At 34.8% G+C, this 26293-nt stretch overlaps 1 protein-coding gene across 3 annotated transcripts in view; it reads right to left on the bottom strand.

The window, feature by feature from the left end:
• Nucleotides 1–200: 200 nt before the first annotated feature.
• LOC101892930 (serine/threonine-protein kinase Pak-like) overlaps nucleotides 201–26293 on the bottom strand; it is a 52211-nt gene continuing 26118 nt past the window's right edge. For all 3 annotated transcript variants that reach the window (XM_059123292.1, XM_059123293.1, XM_059123294.1), the window contains 7 exons: nucleotides 21582–21908; nucleotides 21361–21515; nucleotides 10940–11105; nucleotides 10222–10875; nucleotides 4579–5342; nucleotides 1998–2216; nucleotides 201–1933 (listed from right to left, as the gene is read on the bottom strand). In XM_059123292.1, the coding sequence (XP_058979275.1) occupies nucleotides 1850–1933; nucleotides 1998–2216; nucleotides 4579–5342; nucleotides 10222–10875; nucleotides 10940–11105; nucleotides 21361–21515; nucleotides 21582–21714 (2175 nt within the window). In that variant the 5' untranslated portion in view covers nucleotides 21715–21908 and the 3' untranslated portion in view covers nucleotides 201–1849. The remainder of the gene's footprint in view (nucleotides 1934–1997; nucleotides 2217–4578; nucleotides 5343–10221; nucleotides 10876–10939; nucleotides 11106–21360; nucleotides 21516–21581; nucleotides 21909–26293) is intronic.

Genomic DNA, 26293 nt, shown 5'->3' with positions numbered 1-26293 from the left:
CAAAAATAACAAATCGGATGAACAATATATATGTGAGCTATACCTATATCTCAACCGATTTTCAACAAATTTGGCATATTTGTTTCTAGACCCAATCCGGTCGTAAGTGCCGAATTCCATCCCATCTGGGCTTAAACTACGCGTCTGGTGCACAATAAAGGGCAAATTGGACGAAGATATATATGGAAGCTATATCCAAATCTAAACCGATCTCGATAAAATTTGGCAAAGGTATTTCTGAGCTGTATTTGATATATTTCCCCGAATTTCGTTACTACCGCGTGCATATTACGGCTGTGGAGGACAAATATAACAAATCGGATGAATAATGTGGGTGGGAGCTATAGCTATATCCGAACCGATTTCGATAAAATTTGACATACTTGTTTCTAGATCCAATTTGGCCATAAATGCCAAATTTCATCCCATTTGGGCTAAAATTACACGTCTGGTGCACAATAAAAGACAAAATCGGCAAAGATATATATGGGAGCTATCTAAATTTTGACAGATTTTCTCCAATTTCCATAGGGTTAGTCCTTGGGTCAAACAAATGATTTGTGTAAAATTTACACTGGATCGGGTAATAAATGCGGCCTGTCCTTTTTTACAAAAAATACATGGACAGACGGACACGACTTAGAATGTGATTCTATGCAGATCATCAAAAGAAACTATGAGTCTTTCTCGTTTCCTTTTGCCTGTTACAAACAAATGCCCAAAGACATAATACCCTGACCACCTTGTGGTGTAGGGTATAAACAAGAAGGCTTTAGAAAAGCTTTTTCCATCCATGACCAGGTGCTGGATTCTTGTTCTATGAAAATATGCAATGAAAAATATTTCCTTTATAAAATATTTCATTTAACATTTCTTTCCTTTATAAAAGTTTCCATTTCACATTTCATAGAACAATAATTGGACCAGATTTCCTCTAAATATTTTACAATACAAATTTTAAACTGAAACCCTAAAAAAACAAAATACTAAAAAAACATTTTTGTTTTGTTTAATCTTAAATAAAAGAAAGAAAAAAAAGAAATATTAGGTTAGGTAGTTGTGGTTGACTTTAAGTATAATAGTTTAGAAATAAGAGTTACATGATTTCATAAAGTTGTTTTGCTTGTTGTTGTTTTTTTTTTGTTTACTTTAAATACAATGGTGTTTAACGCCTTTTTGCTTAGTTGTTGTTGTTATTATTATTAATAAGTTCCTTCTTTTTTTTTAATATTTATATAATATATATAATAACTATAAATATAAATTAAAGTAAATGTTATTATTTTCATTAAATTTCTCGTCGGTTTCTTTCTTAGCTCTTCGTGTTTTCTTTTTGTTTCTATATTTAATAATAGTTAATAAATGTTTTAGTTGGTTTTTGTTTACTCTTTTTTTTTTCTTCCTCATATAAAGTACTTGCATTTTGGGAGTTTTTGTTGTTGTTGTTTCTTATGGGGTGTTGCTTTTGTTATTTTGAAAATCTATATAAGTAGTATTGTTTTGTTTTCGTTTCTATTTTTCATTTTCATAATTTTCTTTCGCAAATAATATCTATGTATATATAAATATTTATATAAGTGTTTTGTTTTGTTTTTTTTAAGTATTCCCATTGTAATTGTTTACTTTGTCCATGGGATCACTTCTTCTTCTCCTAGTTAGCATTAATAATAATAATATTATTATTATTCTGTCTGTCTATTGTTCTTTTGTTTTACATAATCATAATAATAATAATAAGGTATAATGATGAATGAATTTTGTATACTGAATTAAAACAAATTTATAATTATATATTTTCTTTTTTCTTTTAAGAAATAAGTTTCAACAGAAATCAGTGTTGCTGCTTTAATCAGTTGCCCTTAGTGGCCTCCTTGGCAGCCATAATTAAAGGTGTCAAACTGGCCAAGGGACGGGCCAACTTTAAGAATGGGTGCTGTAAAGAAAAAGAGAGATGTATGAAAACTCAAAACCAGGGAAATATTACAATTTCGTCTCACCTTAAGCAGTTCCATTGCACTGGCACGACGATCCACCTCCACCTCAAGACATTGATCAAGAAAATCTTGAAATACTGCCGAAAGTTTTTCTTTTTCCTTAATTTCAGGCTTGCCATTTGTAGCAATGAGGTACAAGGCTTTCAATGGATTTTCATTTAAATAGGGTGGTTCCCCCTCTACCATCTCGATGGCCATAATGCCAAGGGACCATAAATCCACCTGGGAAAAATAAGTTTACATTCAAAATTTATATTCCAGAACACTAGAAAAAGTTATTGATCTGAAGTTATCGACATTTCAATATAAGCCTTTGAATTTTACAAGATTTTCTTAGAAAATAGCTTTTCAAAAGAGAACACTGTAATCGATAATGTAAACATTGTCATCTATATTTTCAATAGAAAATATTGTTACCGACACAATTTTTATATATAAATTATTGCTATCGATACAATTTTCCATAGAAAATATTGTTATCGAAACTATTTTTTAATAGAAAATATTTTTATCGCCACTGTTTTCCACACTTTTCTAATAAAAAATATTGTTATCGATGATATTTTCTATATAGAAAATATGGTTATTGACACTATTTTCCATAAAGAAAATATTGTTATCGATACTATTTTCTATAAAGAAAATATTGTTATCGACATTTTTTCTATATAGAAAATATCATATCGACACTGTTTTCTATATAGAAAATATTGTTATCAACACTGTTTTCCAAATAGAAAACGTTGCTATCGACCATGTTTTCTATTGAAGATATTGTTATCGACTCTATTTTCTGTATAGAAAATATTGTTATCGACACTATTTTCTATATACAAAATATTGTTATCGACACGATTTTCTATATAGAAAATATTATCGACACTATTTTCGATTGAAAATATTGTTACCTAAACTATTTTCAATAGAATATAGGTTATCGATACTATTTCTTATAGATTATATGGTTATCGAGACTATTTTCAGTAGAAAACATTGTTATCGACACTGTTTTTTAAAGAAAATAATGTTATCGAGACTATTTTAAATAGAAAAATATTGTTATCGATAGTATTTTTTATTGAAAACTTAGTTATCAATATTTTCTATTAATCTCTGTTCTGGAAATCGACACCATTTTCTAAAAAGAAAATATTGTTATCGATCATATTTCCCATAGAAAATATAGTTATCGACAATATTTTCCATAGAAAATATTGTTATCGAATCCATTTTCTATAGAAGATATTGTTATCGAAAATATTTTCTATAGAAAATATTATTATCCATACTATTTTCTATAGAAAATATTTTTATCAACACTATTTTCTATAAAGAAAATATTGTTATCGAAACTATTTTCTATAGAATATTAGAAAATGCTGTTATGGAGACTATATTCCACTGAGAATGATGTTATCGACGATATTTTCTGCAAAAATATTATTACCGACGATATTATTTGTAGAAAATATTGTTATCGACCATATTTTCTTTAGACAATATTGTTATCGGCACTATTTTCTACAGAAAATATTCTTATCGACACTATTTTCTATAAAAGATATTGTTATCGACACTATTTTCTATAAAAAATATTGTTATCAACACTATTTTCTATAGAAAATATTCTTATCGACACTATGTTCTAGAGAAAATATTGTTATCGACACTATTTTCTATAGAAAATATTGTTATCGACACTATTTTCTATAGAAAATATTGTTATCGACACTATTTTCTATAGAAAATATTCTTATCGACACTATTTTCTATAGAAAATATTCTTATCGACACTATGTTCTAGAGAAAATATTGTTATCGACACTATTTTCTATAGAAAATATTGTTATCGACACTATTTTCTATAGAAAATATTCTTATCGACATTATTTTCTATAGAAAATATACTTATCGACATTATTTTCTATAGAAAATATTGTTATCGACACTATTTTCTATAGAAAATATTGTTATCGACACTATTTTCTATAGAAAATATGTTTATCGACTCTATTTTCTATAGAAAGTATTGTTATCGACTCTATTTTCTATAGAAAGAATTGTTATCGATAGTATTATCTATTGAAAATCATCTTATCGACAATATTTTCTATTGAAACTCTTGTTATCGATAATATTTCCAATTGAAAATCATTTTATCGACGATATTTTCTATAGCAAATATTGTTATCGACACTATTTTCTATAGAAAATCATGTTATCGATAACATTTTCCATAGAAAATCATGTTATCGATAACATTTTCTATAGAAAATCATGTTATCAAAAACGTTTTCTACGGAAAATCTTTAATATTTTCCAAAGAAAACTTTATTATTGGCTACTTATTTCATGCAAAATCTTGTTATCGTTATAATTTTTCTTAAAAAACTTGCTATCGATAACATTGTCCATAGAAAATCTTGTTATCGATACATGTTTTATAGAAATATTATTTTTTTTAAGAAAATCTGTTATCGGCTTGATTTTGTAAAGAAAATCATGTTATCGGCAACATTTTCCATAGAAAATCTTATTATCGACCACATTTTCCATAGCAAATCATGTCGACATTTCTACTCACCTTAGGTCCATATTGTTTTCTTGTCACAACTTCTGGCGCCATCCAATACGGTGTACCCACCATTGTTGTACGTTTCGATTGTTCGGGTGAGATTTGTGCACAAAACCCGAAATCGGTCAGCTTCACCGAACCGTCCAGGCCCAAGAGGATGTTGTCACTCTTAATGTCACGATGTATAACCTGATTGGAGTGTAAAAATTCAAGTGCCTGTAAAACTTCACGACACACCGCAGCAATTTGTCCCTCATCCATGCAGGTTTCGGTTACGACATCCGTTAGCGAACCACCCGGCAGATATTCCATGACAACCCACAGCTCCTCCGACACCAAATAACTGTCCAAATAATTGACCACATTGGGATGTTTGTTTTCTCGCATCACCAGAATTTCATTGATGATCAGTTCTTTTTTCGGTTGTTGCGATAGATTCATCTGTTTGATGGCCACTTCCATGCCAGTGGAAGATTCGATGGCGGTGTAGACAGTGCCCGAGGCACCTTGGCCGATTTTCTCCATTTTCGTGTACTTACGATTCGGGTCGCCTACGGAAACGATGGTGCGTAGCTTCTCGAGAATTTCCTCGTCGGACATTTTTTTCTTTTTCGCAGCTCCAGATCGTTGTTGGGTGGTTGTTGTGGTCGTACCACCTGTTGTGTTGGTGGTACCCCCCGTCGCTGGTTGTCCGCCAGCGGCTGGCGAGCCTGTGGCTGCCACAGCTGAGGCTGCTGTTAGGTTATTTGTATTTGCATCGTTGGCATACAAATCTGTAATGGTGACAGTTGGTGTTGGAGCAGGTGCAATGAGGGTATCGTGGGCATGACATGTGGCATCCGGGGTGGCCGGTGTTATTGTGGTTATTGTTGAGGCCGCCCCAGCAGCAGCAACAATGGGTGGTGTTGCAGCAACATCCATTGTTTGTTGTTGCAATGTTATTGTTGTTGTTGTGGCGGTTGTAGGCGTGGGTAAAGGCGGTGTCGGCATTGCAATCGATTCAATGAACGACGACGACGATGAGGGACAATAAATTGGTGGTAATGTGGCCATCATCATATCATCATGATACGAAGGAAACGATGAAAAGGAGGAAGCAGAAGAGTCATGATTAGTTGTGGTTGTTGTTGTTGTTGTTGTCGTTGTAGCATTACAATCAATAAATTGCAATTGATTACTAGTACTAGGTGTAGCATTAAGAGGAGCATCTACCACCACCACTGTCTCATTGGCAACAGAGGAAGTAGCAGCAGCAGTCGTTAGTAGAAGATTAGTAGTAGTAGTTGTTGTTGTAGCGTCATATCCAGCTGCTTGTGTTGTAGCAGTTGCAGGATTAGTTAATGTTAATGAGTTTATTTTTTGATTATTTTTTGTTAGCATAAATTCACACAAAAAACACGCACGCACACACACAAGAAAATTAATAATAGAAGGAGTTTAGAAAATTAGTTTTGCACATTTTGTTTTGTTTGAGGTTATGTTAATTTGAAGTGGCGGGTGGGTGATTGGTGAAGAAAAAGTAACTTGTGCGAATTTGGTAATAAAATTGTGGTTGTATAAAAATATGCATATTAAAGGTGGGAGAGATTCTTTTGTTAGTGAAAATTTTTCCAGGACCCAAGAAAGTGGGACTTGGGGATTGGCCTGAATTTAAAAAAATTTTAAAGGACATTCCGGGCTCATATCATAGATTTTTTGGGGAAATTTTTGTAAAGGATATTCATAGCTATAATCGCGGATTTTTAAGACATGTTTCTTAGAAGCTATCAGGGTTGTGGATTTTTAAGGAATATTTTGAAGTTTTTCTTGGGAGTTTCTGAATAACATTCAGAACTAAAATCATAGAGTGGAAAGGGATTTTTTCCAGGTCTATCAAGTTATATTTGTGGATTTTTAAGAACTCTCTAAAGGACTATGTTAGTTCTTGTGGATATACTCTGATTTTTTATCATATTTCTTTTTAGAAATTTTTGTGAAGGACATTCATAGCTATAATCGCGGATATTTCAAGACATTTTGCTTAGGGGCTATCAGGGAGTAGTTGTGGATTTTTTATGAATATTTTTGAAGAATCTCCGAGTTATAATCGAAGATGTTTAGGGATTTTCTGAAGAAAATTCAGAATAAAAATTATAGAAGGTAACGGGATTTTTTCAGTTATAATTGTGGATTTTTAAGAACTCTCTATAGGACTATGGGTGCCTCCATTGGATATTATTAGATTTTTAATATTTGAAATTTTTAACACATTTTCCTGGAGGACATATTGATCGTACAATAACGGCTATCAGAACAATAATGTTATTTTTTTAAGGACTTAAGAACTTTTTCTTTCTGGACTACATTCAGAGCTTTGATTTTATAATTTTAGAGACTTAAGGGTTTTAAAGATTTTTTAAGGACCTCTAGAACTATAATTTTTCAAAGATATTTTAGGTCTATAATCATGGATTTTTGTAGGGATTTTCTAAGGGAATCATAGCAGTAATATGAGGATTCTTTGGAAGGGCTATTCAAGTTAAAATCGTTGACTTCTAAAGACATTTTCTGACGTGGGATTTTAAAGAAATTTTCTGACGGCCCTGTGGCAAGATTTAGAAAAATTTGGATGGATGCGATGGACTGTCGTAAATTTATTCCAAAAAAAAAAAAAACAATTTGGAAACAAAATAATGGATTTTTGAAGAACTTTTCTTTTGAGGAATATCAGAAAAGCAACGGTGGGTTTCTTAGAATAGTTTCTACTACCAGAGCTATAATCGTGGGTTTTAAAGCGATTAGTTAAAGTTCTACCGGGTCTATCAATAATCAACATAATCATAAATAAATAATTTATTCTGTAGAACTGTGAAGGCAAAAATCGTTTTTTAAATAATTTATTTTCTGGAGGACCATTAGGTCTATAATCGTGGCCATTTTAAATAACTTTTCTGAAGGACTATGGTTGATTTTCAAGACATTCTCTGTGGGACTACTAGGTCTACAATCGTGGGCTTTTTGAAGAACTTTTCTAAGGGACTATAGTTGACATTTTTTAGGACATGTTCTGAAGGGCCATCAGGTCTATAATCGTGGCCTTTTCAGGAACTTTTCGAAAGAACTAGGTAGCGGCCGTTTCAGGGCATTTTCTGAAGGACAATCAGGTCTTCTATGGCCTTTTAAATAACATTTCTAAGGAACTATGGTTTACATTTTTTGATGATTTCTGAATTGTAATCAGTTCTGTATCGACTTTTTAAAGAACTATTTTGAGGGACAATGGTTGACATTTTTAGAACGTTTTCTGAATGGCCATAAGGTCCATGATTGTGACATATTTAAAGAACTTTTTTGTAGATCAATTTCTGAAGGTCTATCAGTCCTATAATCGTGGCCTTTTTAAATAACTTTTCTGAGGGGCTAGGTTTGAAATTTTTAGGACTTTTCAGAGGGACCATCAGGCTATTGGCTTTTTTTGAAGAATTTTTCTTAGGAACTATGGTTGACATTTTTAGGACATTTTCTGAAGGGTCAACAGGTATATAATCGTGGCCCTTTTGAAGAACTTTTCTGAAGGACAATGTCCGATTTTTTGGATATTTTCTGAAGGGCCATAAGGGATATGATCGTGTATTGACTTTTTAAAGAACTATTTTGAGGGATTTTTATGACATTTGCGGAAGGGCCATAAGGTCCATGATTGTGGCATATTTAAAGAACTTTTTTCTGAAGGGGTATCAGGTCTATAATCGTGGCCTTTTTAAATAACTTTTCTGAGGGGCTAGGTTTGACATGTTTACGACTTTTTCAAAAGGGCTATCAGGTCTACAATATTGGCTTTTTTCAAAGAACTTTTTTAGGGACTATTGTTGACATTTGTAGTACAGTTTTTGAACGGCCATCAGGTCCATAATCGTTACAGTTTTGACGAACTTTTCTAAGGGAATATGGTTGGTTTTTGGGGCATTTTCTGAAAGGCCATCAGATCTATGATTGTGGCCTTTTTAAAGAACTAAAGAACGAAGGGCTATGATTTATGTTTTTAGGACATTTTCTGGGCTATAATCGTAGCTTTTTACAAGAATATTTCTAAAGACTAAGGTTACATTTTTTGGACATTTTCTAAAGGGCAATCAGGTCTACAAACATGGCCTTTGAAATAATTTTTCTGAGGAACTGGGGTTGACAAATGTAGCACATTTTCTAAAGGGCTATCAGATCTATAATCGTGGCCATTTTCTGAGGGACTAGGGCTAATATATTTAGGTCTTTTTGGAAGGGCCATCAGGTCGTCGACTTTTTAAGGAACATTTTTGAAAGAATATGATTTTAGGACATTTTCAAAAGTTTCATAAGCTCTTCTACAAATGGGTCCTTAAAACAACTTTCTGAAGGTCTCTCCTCTGTCCTAAAAATCGTTGAGTCTTCAGAAAGTTTTTTTCAAGGCCACGTTTATAGTAGGGCATTTTCAGAAGGGCTGCTGTACTATAAACGTGCCCAAATAAAACTTTCTGAAGGACTCTCCTCGATATTTAGGACTTTTCAGTCCGAAAACATTTTAAAGGAAATGAAGTCGAAAGCATTGTCGAGATCAATAAGTTGTTTTTTGCCGTAGAAGACCTAGAGTTCTGCAAAAGATTAGAAACATTCAACTGTCTATAGGAGGCCAATAGGTTTCCCATTTCATTCTCATTCAATTGTTTATAAGAGCTTTAATAGTTCTGAAAAACTAATAGAGCTAACTAAATTGTATTTTTTTTCTGTAAATTGTATTTTTTATCTTAGCTGAATTCGTGGTTTTTAACGAATTTTTCTGGAGAAATAGCAGGGCGAAAATTTTGAGTCTTTAAGGAACATTTCCTAGACTATCAGTCCAAACATTTTTTAAGGAAAGAGAGTCGAAAGCATTATAGGGATCTAAAAGTTTTCTACCGCCGAAAAAGAAACCAGAGGTCTTAAGAAGACTAAAGATATTAAAATGCCTATCAAAGACCTAGATTCTTCCTAATGTTTATAGAATACTTTGAGGTCTTACATTGTTTATAGCAGACCTTGGGTTATTTTAGTGTTTTATTGTCTATGGAAAGCCAAAAATCTTCCATTATTGAGATCTAATACTTTTCTATTGCTGTAGAAGATTTTGAGGTCTTCAATTGTTTATAAAAGACCTCGAGGTATTCTATTGTCAGCATTGTCTTTGAGAGACCTAGAGGTCGGTCTTCCATCATCGACGCGTAAAAATTTCCTACTGTCGTAGCAGACCTTGGGGTCTTATGGATCCTTGATGTGCCAAATTGTATCTAGTAGTCCTAGTCGTCCTTTTGTTTGTAGAAGACCTACTGTTCTTCAAGTTTTTTATAGAGGCTCTTGAGTTATTCTATTGCCTATGGAAGATGCCTTATTTTTCCATTAAATATCCAGAGGTCTGCTCTACTTCCAAAGGTTTCTTTTCATGAGGAAGTTTTTAAAGGCTACAGCTTTATCTCCCTCACCTTTTAATATGCATTTGTGAACATGTTCTTGATATTAAACAAAAAAAATTAAATTGTCAAATCAAAGTCGTGTGTTAAAATAATAATTAATTATAACAACAAAAAAACTACAACTTCAAACGAAATAAAAAAAGAAAGCTTGGAAAATAGGTGGAATAGTATATCAGCCAGCAAAACTTACTCGCATTGTTTTTGTTCTTGTCCAATGTTGAGGCGGCAACGGATGTTGGCGTTTTAAATTGTGGCTGGGCCACATTGTTGTGTTGCGGTGTTGTTGGTGTGGTCGCAGGTGCCGCTGTGGGCGGTGGTAGTATGGGCGTGACAGCGGGAGCTTGTGGTACAACATCTTCTATGGGTCGTGTGTAAATGGATTTCGTACGTTCGGGTCGTGAAGCAATTGGAGGTGGTGGCGGCTGAGGTGTACCCAAGATGTCATCTTCGTTCGCCGACGAATGCTGCGATGATGATGAGGCTGTATTGCCACCAAAGTTGTATGAATGTGATTGACTAATTGTAGCATGTTGACCGGCAGCGGACTGCTGTTGCTGATGATGTTGATGATGGTGCGACGAGGCATTTTGTGGTGACTGATGTTGTTGAAGATGATGTGGTGGCTGATGTGGTATCTGCTGCTGCTGCAGATGATGATGCGAAGGTGTATGGTGATTGCCAACTAAACCGCCAGACGTTATCAAGCCACTGGAATTGGAACCGCCAATATTCAAACTGCCAATATTGACACCAATCAAATTGCCACCACTGTTTGAGCCATGCAATTCACTGTCTGTGGGTGTACTGCTGGGACTGCTGCTGCTCACTCGACTTAATGAGGATCCTGAAAAACAAGGACATATATTTTCAGTATTACAAAAAAATCTGTATTGAAGTTTCCCACTCACCCGAATGTGTGGTTATGGCATTTGTCATGTACTTGGAACTTGGCCTCTGTTTGGTGGTATTATCGAACCACTTGAGCACATCTAATACAGCTTGAGGATTTTTCTTCTGTTCCTGTTTGCTTATGTTCGAATTCATAAGCAAACGTGCCCAGGCTTCCGGCATACCCTAAAATGAAATGACAATTTTGAAGGAAAACAGAAAACGATGAGTATCGACGGCAAGACAATTATGGAAACAACTCTTCTCAGTTCAGTAAAAGTAAACAAATCAAAAAAATAAAATTGGATATGAGAGTATTGGCTAGTGAATGAGAATGATCGATGAGAAGTACATTTCTACAATATGTAACGAATATATGGAGGGAGGGCGGCGGGTGACGACGAGCTGCTTTGCGAAAACAAAAAGAGGCTTTAAATGCCCAAAATGTCTGTCTGAGGAGTTCGCACCACACAGTAAGCCCTTTTGTGCCATTCAGCTAGCTAGCCAACCAATTCGAATATTTTACTTATTACTACTTTCTATTAGCCGAAAATGGTATTGCGATGTGAGTAAAATTTAGACATTACATGGCACAGTGTTTCCAAGGGTAATAATGAAAATGCTTAAATTTTTTCTAAGATTTTTTTAAATAAAATGGCATCTAAGATCTAAATCTAAGCTTTATTTCTCAAAATTAAAATATATTTTTTCTAAAATTTTTTCAAGTAGAATGTGGTAAATTTTCAGGAACCGATTTATCAGAATCTTTTAACATATTTTCACTGTAGGTATTTGAAACAGTTTGGAAGTTTATCATAGCCATATTATTGGATTTTTTTTACTTATTTTATTTAATGCAATTTTGAGCCCTGTTTGTTAGAGGTTTGTTAATTCAGCTTTAATTTTTGAATTTTTCAAAATGTCCGCTATAGACCATAAAAAAAGTATATAGCCCTTTTTTATACCCTTAGCCATATGGCTAGAGAGGGTACATATAATTTACTAAGGCCAAAACGTGCATCATTGAAATAATGGTTTTAGATCCTAGGTCTCTTTGGACCAAATTCGTTTCACGATATTTGGAGTCGATCTAGGGGTGTCCGTACGTCCATCTGTCTGTCTGGCTGGCTGGCGATAACTCTCGAAGAGAGTATCCGATTTAATACAAACTTGGAACATCGTAATATTATTGTCAAACTTAGATCGATTTTGGAGATGGGCAATATTGGAACCATATATCTTCTGGTACCTCCCTCACAAAATGCGAACATTTTCAAGGAAAATAATTTACTGCACAGAAAGAGAATGTATAATCTGATTTGGCTTCAACTTTGCAAATCCTAATATTTTTGTCAGTGCAAGGCCAGGTGCGAAAATGGACAATATCTGTCAACTCCATCAAGTACCTGCCTCACAAAGGGTTAACATTTTGAAAAATTATAACTTTTATAAAATGTGATGTAAGTGTCCGGTTGTCTTCAAATTACACACATCACAATATTTTTATTAACCCAAGGCCTGGTGTGAAGATGGGATATATCGGTCCACTCCTTCGGGTACCTCTCCCACAAAGGGTCAAAATTTTGAGTATTCATGAAGCTCTTAAAACACGAAATTAACATTCGATTCCATTCAGACTTGGCACATCTCAATATTTCTATCAACACAAGATCTGTTATAAATGGTAGAGATCGGACCATTCCTTCTGGTACCTCCCCCACAAAGGTCAAAATTTTGAATAACCAAAACTATCATAAAATCCGAAATAAGCATTTTGTTTCCTTCAAATTACACACATCACAATATTTTTACTAACCCCAGATCTGGTGTGAAGATGGAAGAAATCGGTAAACTCCTTCTGGTACCTCCCCTACAAGGGGTCAAATTTTTGAATATTCATGAGCTTTAAAACACGAAATTGACATCCGATTCCATTCAGACCTGACACATCTCAATATTTCCATCAGCAAAAGATCTGTTATTAAGATGGTAGAGATGGGACCATTCCCGCTGGTACCTCCCCCACAAAGTTTCAATGTTTCGAATAACCAAAACAGTCATAAAATCCGAAATAAGCATCCGCTTCTCTTCAAATTACATACAGGATGAGATAAAAAAACTGCAACAAAGTCAAACGCCATAATTTTTACATTTTTTTTTTTAATTTTATTGAATGAAAGCAAAAAATTTTGGAAATAGCATCAAATTTTAGAATAAGTTTAGATTTGTTCGAATTGGTCACCTTTGGCAACGAATTATGGCCAATGAAACCGTCACACGCTGCCTGAATGTTGCTCTGCCGTATTTTGGCCCATTCCCGGCGAAGCACTTGCTTCAGGTGATCGACACTTTGGTATTTTTTAGCGCCAATCTTGCTTTCCAAACTACTCCAGACACAATTGTTCAACGGATTGGTATCCGGAGATTTTTGTGGCCATTGTGCGGATTGGAAATGAAGCGAGGAACCTCATTTTGTAATCATTCTTGGGTGGCGCGTGCTGAGTGCGATGGTGCCGAGTCCTGTTGGAATGTCCAAGGTCTGCGGCCAAAAAGTTTGCGTGCCCAAGGCTTTTATACACCCTCCAGAATATTTTCGCGATAATATTTGGCATTTATTCTGATGCCACGGTTGATTAATACAAGCGGAGAGCTGTTATGGCGGCCCATTCCATCACCATGGCCAGCGCTTGAGTTCTGGTGGCCTACCGAAGGTGCAGATTATCAGCTGACCTCTTTGGCAAGTAACCCCGATCATTTTGTTTGTTTACAAACTGCTGAACAACGAATGTTTTCTCATCGTTGAAAACCAAATTAGGCAGTTCACCACTTTTGAGCCAAGCGAAGCAACTCTTTAGCTCTTTTGTCTATTTTCTTTCTGTTGGGGTGTAAGTTATTGTACTTTTTGAAATTTATATGGCCAATGGCTATACCCCGAGCTCATTTTTCAATATTTACCGAATGTAATATGGCGATATATTCAGTTCACAAACCATTTTACGGCCACTGCGACGCTGTGATCGCTTCTTTACTTTTCGAACCATTTCTGCTGATTTTGCTGTTTTCTTCCATCCACTTCCTTGACGTCGGGCTACGCTACCAGTATCACGGTAACGAGTGATGGTAAGAGACAAAAAAGATTTATTCGCATTTCAATACTGGAGTGCTCTAACCACAGCCACTTGTGGTTTTCCAGCCAAATATAAAGAAATCACACTATCACGCTTGAATTCCATCACGAATAACTTTTTTTCTGAACAATTCTCACCAAAATGCTTTTGTACGCTTGTAAACAATATAATGAGCTGTAACTGGAATAATTTTAACAGCTGTCGGATGAGTGGCTTAGAAATGACAGCAGTCTGAAGTTGCTTGCAGTTTTTTCATCTCACCCTCAATTAACCGAAATTTATGATTTCGCATAGAATTGGAAATAAATGTTCGATTTCCTTCAAAATTTTCGCATACCAATATTTTTATCTATATTAGATGAAGTACGAAAATGGAATACTTCGGTCCGCTTTATCGGGTACCCCACGCATATTTCCACATTTTCCAAAAATTTGCACATATCTCATATAAAGTATGGGTAGTAGTTGTTATAGTCCAAATCTGGCACGATGTAATATTTTTATCAGTCTTAGGTCAGATACGAATTATTCAATATTGGGCAACTGCTTCGGAACCTCCACCACAAAGGCTGAGGGTATAAATCTGTCGACAAGACATACTAATACTATTTTACTTGTTTAACATATATACTTTAAAAAAACTACATACTTTTTATTTAGTCAACCTAATTGAATATTAATTTTAAATTAACATCTAGTAATAAACAAATAACTATTATCATATAAATATATATTTTTTTGGAATTTCCGATATTGTTATAAAACATCTATATATACACATTTATGTATATGTAAGTGTCTAAATATATATATAACGTGGTTTCTATGATCCATTTTTAAAAAGCACTAAAACACTTAATAAAGCCCACGTAGCTAAAAGCCAGACATGAATTGTGTCGGATGTTTTATGACTTAAGTGTAAAGTGTTTTGTAGACTAGTGTAACAAATAAATATGTAACCAAAAAAAACACAGAAAGAATCGACTAAAATAAAAACTAAGGATCAGTTTCACATTTTCGAGTAATACCCTTCTTCATTTCTGAAAAACAGGTGGGTAATTATTCTCTTTATTCGAAAATGTGAAATAGGCCTAACTAATAGCACTATCCTATAGAACGACGGTCCACACATACTGAAACCGAACATGAATTAAAAATGATTTGGTGACAAAAACAAACGCTTAACATAACGAAGGTGTTGCTGAAGATAGTTAGAGGTAGTGGTAGTGTTTGGAGATTACCAAAGTACCAAATACTTACTTTCATTGGCAGCTGAGAGAGAAAAAAAGTTTGGATTTTGTTTCGATTTTGTTCGAAAGATTCAAATACAAAGTAGTAGAGTAGAGAAAAATAGTTGAAAAAAGAAAAAAAAAAAAAGAAAACGAAAAAACAGAAAACACAAATAATATTCGAGTAACAACACAGAAATCAACGTTTTTTTTTTTTTTTTTTGTGAGGTTAGCTTTCGAAAAGAAGAAAGAGAGAAGTGGGTGAGAGGGGGACGGAGGAGAAGGAGTTGGTTTTGCTCTTGTTGCATATAATGTTTATGATTTGTTTTTGTTTTGCATTCAGAAAAAGGATTTTTGTTTCAACCAAACAACATAACAACAATAATAAAAACACAAAAAAGAAAAATTAAATTGTTAATGTGGAAATGTGTGTTCCAACTTTTGCAGAACTAACTTTGTTGTTTGTAGTTTTCTTTTGTTTCGTTTTTGTTTTTTTTTTTTATTCGTGGAGTGGCGCAAGTGAAAAATAAAAACAGCCAGGAATAATAAACACTGGTTTATATCCACATAAATAGTGTTCTTTCCAGCAAAATTAAGAAAAAACAAGTAAGCAAAGGCTACAGTCGAGCGGGGCCGACCGTTGAATACCCTACAACACTATAATAAACGATACAGATTATATAGGCGAGATACTCGAAAGAATTCCACAAGATATTGTGACAAATAATAAAAAAAAACCATCAGGTTTCGTTCTTTAATTTTCGAATAAGAGCAACTTAAACTAATTTGTTCATTTCCAATTTATTGGTAGATGTTGCACTTAAATGGTCTTCCTAGATCTGGAACCAATTTATTATTGGTTTTTGACTGAAACGCGTCTATATACAGATACAGACATTTGACTATATTCTTTAACGAAATCAGCGTTAACGAAATAGTCAGAAGTGCGTCTTTCCTGTATTTGTGAATTCTCCAAAGAGTCACTGGAATGGACATTTTCGTATTTTGTCTACAAAAGTTGGCGATCATCTCCAAAAAGAGTAGGATTCTATTCTGACCCTCATCTTATCTCCATGCAAAATTTCGTAAGGATCGGGCCATAAATGCGATCTGTATATGATATGCTGATATCCTAACTACTTAGTTTTGTTAGCTGTAGAAATATTACCAAATGTTTAATTCAAAATGAAAATATGCCAAAAATATGACAAAATTGAAAAAATATGAGAAAATTTTACAAAATCAATATTTTCATCTTTAGAGAGATATTTTTATGCGATTTTTTTAGAGGTTTTTTGTTTCCTGCCAAGAGGCCATTCTGAATTAATGAGAACTGTCGAAATCAGTTCAGCCGTTCTCGACATATAAGAGATTTTTCAAGCATATCTTCTTTGATAGACATATATATCGCACATATTTTGCTATATATCCGATTTGATGGATGTTAACATCAATGTAAAGATCAGAAGTAACCTTGTCATGGCTTTATGGTTTCGCCGGGATTTAAAATATTCGCGGTTTAATGAAAATTTTTGAATTTTTTCAACACAAAAGATATGGTCTATTTTACCCGCTAAATATTATCCGATGACCACCCAAATTGGTAGGCTTCTTCCCCGCTCTAAACTCTAGCTACGTGCGAAATTCCGCGTCGATTGGTCTATAATTGTGACCTGTATAGCTACTGCAAAATCCGACATTTTTTCAGTATTTGGTCCATTTCAACCCCTAAACATTTGGCGATCATCTCCAAAAGAAATAGGGTTCTATTCTGACCCTAGCCCCACCTCCATTCTAAATTTCGTGAAGATCGGCCCATAATTGCGACCTGTAGAGTGATTACAAATTAACATGGACAGACGGACAGACGGACGGACGGACATACATAGCTAGATCGACTCAGCTCGGCGAGATAGGAAGATCCATATATACTTTCCTATGTGGGAAATCAATATTTCGTGGTGTTACATAATTTTTGGCCCAATCAAACTTATAATACCCCCAACACATAGTGTTGTAGGGTATAAAAATTTGCCAAAAATAAAGAAAATTGTTAGCATTGAGCGCAGCCCAAAAGCAAAAGCATTTTCAATACAAGTTGCTATTCCAATCAAATAAATTCCTTATTATCTTAGGTCCTTGTTATCTTAGAAGGTGCAGATTTACAAATATTTGCAAGAGCTATGTCCTTGATGATTTTATTTTTAAAAAATGAAAATAGAAGCACATGTTTTTTGAAAGGACAAGCGGAAAAATTGGAGTAATTTTTTTGTCTTAACAGATTATTCTTTTTTTTTGGCTATAGCATAACGTTTCGTTGCATATGAGGAGAATCATTGATGCAGCCACTCGCCATATGTCCGCTATTCGATTGTTTAAAGAAGGAGGAGTCTCCGAGAAAATGTGACGCGATTAGCAAAAAAAAGTGATATGAGGTTTTGAATTTTAAAGACCCAATACTGAGGAAAGTCAGACTTAGACTCAAAGACCATACGAAACCAAGATGGTATGTGTGGGATGAATCACTCGCGATAATTTGGAAGGGGGGGGGGGGGGTGTGTTTCAAGTGAATCCTTTAATTTTAAACCACAAGAAGATATTTATCCAAATTTCAAAAGAGGACATTCATAAAAAAAACCACAAAGAAAACGACGAAGAAGGCATGACAGAAAAGTCGCCATAATTAGATTGAGATTTGAGTGTTATAGCAAATTTCATATTTTAGTGTCACAAGCTGTCCTGCCTAGCTCAAATTTCAGGCAGTATATTGACTCAAGTACGTAGACAATTTAAGAAAATGATGTAGAAGTCTTGAAACTAGAAAAGATCCACAAGAACGAGCTGGAGGCAGATATTTGGTTTGATTTAAGGATGCGCAGCTACACTGCTTTACTCAGAGACCTTTGGTCCATTGTGATCATCCTAGGAAGAATAAATATATTGGCGATAGGAAAGATATGGATAAAATATTCACAGGGACGAGGTGGAGGCTATGGTTTGGCTTAAGGGTGCGCAGTTACACGATAGTCGGTAACTGCTTCATTCGGAGACCTTTGGTCCATTGAGTTCATTCTTGGAAAAATACATTTGTTGGTGATAGGAAGGACATAGAAAAATAACCTAGAGAAATAAATACAGTCGGCTGGGTGATCTGCCAAGCCAGGGAGTGCTCTGCTTGTAGAAGATGATTAGAATCTCTATCTAAGAAGAATGTTAGAGTTTTGGGCGACAGCATGGGACATCTGCATAGTAGGTGTTTAACCGCTACTACATCTCCCCCATCTTCACATGGTATACATTATTCAGAAACATTGTAATCCATCTTGAGGTCAGATATCTGATATGGCAATGCTAACCGCAATTCTGGGATCAGACCTATTTAGTAATAGAAGGGAGCTTTTTCTACTTCTCGAGATTAGCGGCCAAATGGACTTAGATAAAATCCAACCTGTTTCCAATTACCTTCTTCTTCAAGCTTTTTCGAGAGAGACTTTTTGAAGTAGTTGCCACAATAGCTTATTTGTGGTTTAACAGTCTCATCAGTCACTTCATTGTCGCTATATCCTGGAAACTAACTACGCTTAATGAATTCGCGTATTTCAAGAAGGTTCTTTTTCAGGCAAGCCATCCCGCGAAACTCGACATGCTATAGTCACTGGTCCTATTATGCAATTGCAGAGATCTCTTGCCTTGCTGAATGCAAGAATTTTCGCCTGAAAAAACGCTGTGATTGTCAGTACGCTTATATGATTGGGTTAGTGCAGAATACTCCAGCACACGTGACTATCCATTTTATAACCGTCTGTATAAATGGCCAAACCCGTTCAGCGTCCCTATCAGTTATCGTTACGCCAAGGTAATTGAAGTCGAGACCTGTGGAAATAGAGGGTGAGATGAAAAAACTACAACCAAATTCAGACTGGCCGAAAGTGGTGAACTGCCGAATTTGGTTTTCTCCGATGAGAAAACATTCGTTGTCCAGCAGTTTGTAAGCAAAGAGGTCAACTGAAAATGTGCACCTTCGGTTGGCCACCAGAACTCAAGTGCCGGCCATGGTGATGGTGTGGGCCGCCATAACAGCCGATAGTCGTTCTCCACTCCGCTCGTATTAATCGACCGTGGCATCAGAACAAATGCCGAATATTATCTCGAAGATATTCTGGTGGGTGTATTAAAGCCTTGGGCCACCCAAGAATGATTACAAAATGAGGTTCCTCGCTTACTTCCAGTGCACAATGGCCACCAAAATCCCCGGATACCAATCCGTTGGGCTATTCTGTCTGGAGTATTTTGGAAAGCAAGGTTGACACTAAAAAATACCAAAGTGTCGAACACCTCCAGCAAGTTCTTCGCCCGGAATGGGCCAAAATACCGCAGAGCAACATTCGGGCAGCGTGTGACGGTTTCAATGGTCGTTTGAAGGTCATAATTCATGCCAAAGGTGACCAATTCGAACAAATCTAAATTTATTCTAAAATTTGATGCTATTTCCGACATGTTTTTCTTTCATCTAATAAAAAAATTTAAAAGTTATGGCGTTTAACTTTGTTGCAGTTTTATTTTATCTCACCCTGTATATCTATAAAAGATGAAAATGTTTGTGCGTTTGATTGTTTGTTTGTAATTTATAGATTCATGAACGGCTGAACAGATTATTCTGAAAGGTCCAGACTGAAAGAAACATAGGCTATATAAATTTTTGAAATTTCACTTGGAACGGGAAATATAGCATCAGAAACGGGGGCACCGCTAAAAAATTTAGTTTTAGTATAAACATATCTATTGATCGGTTACAGATATAGTCTCCAAAATTTGGAGTGCGTAATGGAATTTGGAGCAAAAATATTTTTTTTTCATATTATATTGAAATCGGTTCAGACTGGGATATGATTTTGTCCTACAACACCTTTACAATCGCATCAGGGTAAAAGTAAAAAACTACACAACAATTTAATTTAGGATACGATTATTACGGGGAAGTATGTTGCTATTGTCTAATAGTAACAGAAATGCCACTCAACTTCAAAAGATTGCAGAATCCTGCATCCTGAATCCTTTTGCTATGAAATTAATAAATCCGAAGGACAAACTCTTCGTGTATGCAAACTAAATTTGGCATATTCCTGCTTTTCTCATACAAGTTTTGATTTCACTTTTATTCTTTTAAAACACCTTTTTGGTTCTTAATTTTTGAAATAAAACCAGGGTCTAAGAGCAGATTCTGTTGCGACACTTCTGTCGTTTATGCTGCTTTAAAATTCTAAACATGGGTGGTCTCTCTACCAATCTACAACCAATCAGCTGTAATTTGAAATTTCGGGTTCGTTGTAGGAAGTACTTCTAAAAAAATATTCAATGTAGGTCTATTTTTTGGTATAGCCCTCATGTAGCGGTACCTCCTGATTTTGGGTGTTTTGAAGGTTTCAGATAGAGGTTCAACTCCGCCAAAATATTCTATATAGGCATAATCTTCATATAATGGAATTTCCAATGTTCTTTCTATTTTGTAAATTATATATCTTGATAGGTTTCAGAAACAAAATTTTACCTCAATATTTAAAGAGGACTTTTCCATGTAAATCGTACAGAGAATTTCGAAGCAAAACCATATTTTCAGTTAAGAACATTGATTTGGATTAAGGGGGAGGCAAGTTAGGTTTGACCTTATATGCAATTTAAAATGATCGGGTTGGATTCAATTGAATATCATTTCGAAACTAACAATAGAAAATAGAATTCCCCAACCTGATGTTATCCTTACATTTTTTATAACTGCAAAATAATTCATTTTTACAATTATCATGATATTAAATATACAATTCGGTGAAATGTTTTTCATGACTTTCAAAGAGAGAGAGAGAGAGAGAAGGTAAACAAGACAAACATATGTATAATTCGTTTTTTTTACATAATTAATGCATATATAATAAAAATTCATAACAAAATGCGTAACACATGATAACAATAGTTGGTTTTTTCTTTCTTTCAATGAATGGTTTTTCTCACTTTTGGGGGGGCAGAACTTATATACAATTGTCTCACTAAACTACCGGGGGCGGCAACTAACTAAAATTGCAAACTTACCGTAAATTCACCTGTAACCGCATCGAAACCCACATGGACTGTGTGTTCGAAATTTGTGGGATACGATATATTCGGCTTGGAATCCTGATGTGATGGCTTGGAGCCTTTGATTTTATTTTTTAAAGTTTTTTTCTTGCGATCAGGATCATCGGGTTCTGTGAAGAGAATAAAAGAACAATGAGTATAACATACATTGAGGGATATTTGTTTAGTGGAAATACCTTTTGGCAGGGGTCTCATGTCGACTGGTGGTCCATCACCGCCACCCGTTATGGAACCTCCCACCCGATCGCCACCACGATTGCTGGTTAGACGGACTGGTGGAGCCGGTGGTTTATCTTCTTCGCTGGACATTTTCCCCCAAAAGATACACTCTCAATAACAGCAACAACAATAGAGACAACAAACAACCGTATCACAAAACAACAGCAATAACTGGGTTAATGATTCTTTACGAATTCCAAATTCAATGTCTATGCCGTGCACTTTCTATTAGACTCTGTCGATTCGCTCTCTCTCCCGGTGCCTTCTCGGAGTGATTTGTCAAGCTAAAAATGGAAGAAAAAAACAACAATATGATTAACAAAATGTGAGTAATAATTAAATTGAAAACACTTCAATTTACACTACAAAAATTTAATAAGAAATTTTATAGAAGAAGAAAAAAGTACTTCAAGAATATCATTTCAAATAAAACAAAAAACACACACACATACACAAATTCTTTATCTGTATTCTTGTGTGTTTTCTTTTCTTTTTTGGGGGGGTTTTCGTTTCCAACGTTTGTGTCATCAATGATGGTATTGGCGTCAAAGTGAAATATAACAACAACAAAATAATATTCCCCATATATTTGTGTGGTGTTTATATAAATATTTATTCTTTTAATTTTCTTATCAGCTGAGACGAGGGCTAGCCGGCCGGCCGGCTTGCCGCCAATCGCTTTAGAATAAATGTCTTCATACAGTCATGGTTTTACTTTTTTTTTCAAAGGAAAATAAATCGAATTCTTAAATGGGAACAAAAATAAGAGAGATAAGTTGGAGTATTTTCCACCCGTAGAGGATCCATTTAGATGGCTTCTTTCTATTGAAGGACCCTTTCGTATGCCCTGCAACATAAAATGGAGGGTAAATTAATTTTTGTCACTCCGTTTGCAACACCTCAACATATTCGTCGGAAAGCCAATAAGGCATTTTTGGTTTTTTTGAAGGGTTATAATTTGTCATTTCGGATTGTCTTTAGCTAGATTTACTTCGAGAAAAAAAATATTCTATAGGGACTATACGATTTGATCCAAACTTGGTACATCGTAATATTATTGTCAAACTTAGATTGAGTTCGGAGATGGGCAATATCGGTCCACTACTTTTGTTACCTCCCACACAAAATCTAAACATTTTCAAAGAAAATAATTTACTGCACAGAAAGTGAAAGGATAATCCGATATTGTTCCAAATTTGCAAATCCTAATATTTGCATCAGTGCTAGGTCAGGTGCGGAAATGGACAATATCGGTCAACTCCATCCGGTACCTCTCCCACAAAGGGCAAACATTTTTGAATAATTATAAATCTTGAAAAATGTGATGTAAAAGTCCGAATATCTTCAAATGTCACAAGTTACAATATTTGTATTAACCCAAGGTCTGGTGTAAAGATGGAATACATCGATCCACTCTTTCTGGTACATCCCCCACAAAGGGTCAAAATTTTGAATACCCATGAAGTTCATAAAACACGAAAATAAAATCCGATTCCATTCAGACTTGGTACATCTCAATATTTTTATTAGCACAAGATCTGTTATAAAGATGGTAGAGATCGGACCATTCCTTCTGGTACCTCCCGCACAAAGGGTCAAAGTTTCGAAAACCAAAAACGATCATAAAATCTGAAATAAGCATCTTTTTCCCCTCAAATTACACACATCATAATATTTTCATTATCCCAAGGTCTAGTGTGAAGATGGGATATATATGTCTACTCCTTCAGGTACCTCCCCCACAAAGTATCAAAATTTTAAATATCCATGAAACTCATAAAATTCGAAATTAACATCCGATTTCATTCAGACTTGGCAAATCTAAATATTTTTATCAACACATGATCTGTTATAAAAATGTTATAAATCGGACTATTCCTTCTGGTACCTCCCGCACAAAGGGTCAAAGTTTCGAAAACCAAAAACGATCATAAAATTCGAAATAAGCATTTGGTTCTCTTCAAATTACACACATCACAATATTTGTATTAACCCAAGGTTTGGTGTGAAGATGGAATACATCGGTCCAGTCCTTCTGGTAGCTCCCTCACAGAGGGTCAAAATTTTGAATATTCATGAAGCTAATAAAACACGAAATTAACATTCGATTCCATTCAGACTTGGCACATCCCAATATTTCCATCAACACAAGATCTGTAATAAATATAGAAGAGATCGGACAATTCCCAAGCTTTTTCGTCCCTCAGCCAACCATAATATATCTCTTTAAACCACTTTCCATTGCATTCTCCTTCAAGAGTAATCCCATCACCTCAATTAAAGCTCATATAAAACCCCCATAGATATTCTCTGCCTATAGAAGACCTCTTGAAAATTCTTCCCGGATGAGAAGAACTTAATAAAATTTCGAATTTTGGGAGTACTATTCGTCCAATTTTACATGTCCTGTCTTTTCAAAGAGGAAACCTCCCATTTCTCATTTCTATTCTATTGAGGCACCCCAATATACAATCCATTGTAAAAATAAAAAATATATATCTGTCCATTTCCGCATTCTTTGCTTCTGTAAACCCATGTTGTTATCAACAATAGCAGCAGCCTTTCTTGTTGAATATATAAAAAAAATAAAATAAAAAATATTAAGGAATTTAATAAGCAGATATTCATTCTCATTGTGCATGTACGTGTGTTTCTGTGTGCGTGCATGCCCTCTGGAGTTACTACTCACAATTTACTCTCATTCGACTGAGGGAGAATAAGAAATCAAAAAAGAAATAAAGAGATGTGTTTGAGTACTTGAACAGGGTTCATGTGGTACTCGACTTTTGTTGTTCTTCTTCTTGTCGTCGTCGTCGACGTCGTCGATTTCTGCTGTCTTCATTTACAAGTCATGACATGCTGTTGCACGCATCTCAGAGATAAGTTTCATTCAATAAAACACGAACTCGAAGCTGGTTCAATGGCGACAAAAGGCAGAGAAGTGAGATAGCAAAGTGAGACAAGAAACGTTTTGGAATAACCACCACCACCACCTACCGACTTATTTCTAAAAGCGCCCACTGAAGACGTCATTGTGGCCGCACAACAACGTGCAACGTACGACTTGACGACTAACATCACAGCAGAAACAGCAACAACAAAAATAATAAGAAAACATGTATTTCCACAAAGGAAAATACCAACAACAGAAAAAAAAAAACAGAAAACGGCGACAAGGGCGCTGTGTCGATGAATCATCGCAAAAATTGTCTGCAAGTCGACAAAATACAACATCAAAAAGGGGGAAACTTTTCGAGCGAAATGCGAAAATTTGTTACTGCCTGTGTGTGCATGTGCGTGTATGTCTGTGTGATAATGATAAAAGTTTGCGATGACATGTTTTAAGTGAAAAGGAAATTGTTTTATTGGTGATAGGTGCCTATTTGGTGCTGGGATTACTCTTGAAGAAAAATGCAATGGAAAGTGGTTTAAGGAGACCTATTATAGTTAGTAGAAGGACGAAAAGGCTTGTTTTTTCTGAAGCATTATCAAATTAAAAAGGACGAACAAACGTGGATTTTAAAGAATATTTCTTCGGGGACTATCGGGAAACTTGAAGTATTAATGAAAAATTTCTTAAGGACTGACTATCTTTGTTGTGGATTTTTATAGAATACTTTCTCAAGGACTATACAGGAACCACAAACGTGGGTTTTAAGAATATACTTTGTGAAGAATTCTCCAGGATCAACAAATGTGATTTTTCAATGAATTTTTTGAAGGATTTTCCCGAATCAACAAACGTGAATTTTTAAAGAATTTTTTTTTAAAGAAGTATCCAGGATCAACATACGTGGTTTTTTTCTAAAGAAGTATCCAGGATCGAAAAACGTGAATTTTTTCTAAAAGAATTTTCAGAATCAACAAACGTGGATTTATTCTAAAGGAGTATCCAGGATCAACAAACGTGGATTTTTTCTAAAGGAGTACCCAGGATCAATAAACGTGGATTTTTTCTAAAGGAGTATCCAGGATCAATAAACGTGGATTTTTAAAGAATTTTTTCAAAAGGAGTATCCAGGATCAATAAACGTGGAATTTTAAAGAATTTTTTCAAAAGGAGTATCCAGGATCAACAAACGTGGATTTTTAAAGATTTTTTCAAAAAGAGTATCCTGGATCAACAAACGTGGATTTAAAAAAAATTCTGAAGCAGTAACCTGGATCAACAAACGTCGATTTTTAAAGAATTCTTCTGAAGAACTAACCAGGAACAACAAACGTGGATTTAAAAAAAAATCTGAAGCAGTAACCTGGATCAACAAACGTCGATTTTTAAAGAATTCTTCTGAAGAACTAACCAGGAACAACAAACGTGGATTTTTAAAGATTTTTTCCAAAAGGAGTTTCCAAGATCAACAAACGTGGATTTTTAAAGAATTTTTTTCTAAAGGAGTTTCCAGGATCAACAAACGTGGATTTTGAAAGATTTTTTTTCTAAAGGAGTTTCTAGGATCAACCAGTATTTTTAAAGAATTTTTTTCTGAAGGAGTATCCAGGATCAACCAACGTGGATTTTTAAAGATTTTTTTTTCTGAAGAACTATACAGGACCAACAAAAGTGGCTTTTAAAGAATTTTTCTGAAGAACTAACCAGGACCAACAAACGTGGATTTTTAAAGATTTTTTCCAAAAGGACCTTCAGAATAAACAGGGTTTGTAAACATTT

This window comes from Musca domestica, unplaced genomic scaffold (genome assembly GCF_030504385.1).
Source record: "Musca domestica strain aabys unplaced genomic scaffold, Musca_domestica.polishedcontigs.V.1.1 24, whole genome shotgun sequence".
Lineage (NCBI taxonomy): Eukaryota > Metazoa > Arthropoda > Insecta > Diptera > Muscidae > Musca > Musca domestica.
This window is presented reverse-complemented; position numbering and strand designations above follow the sequence as displayed.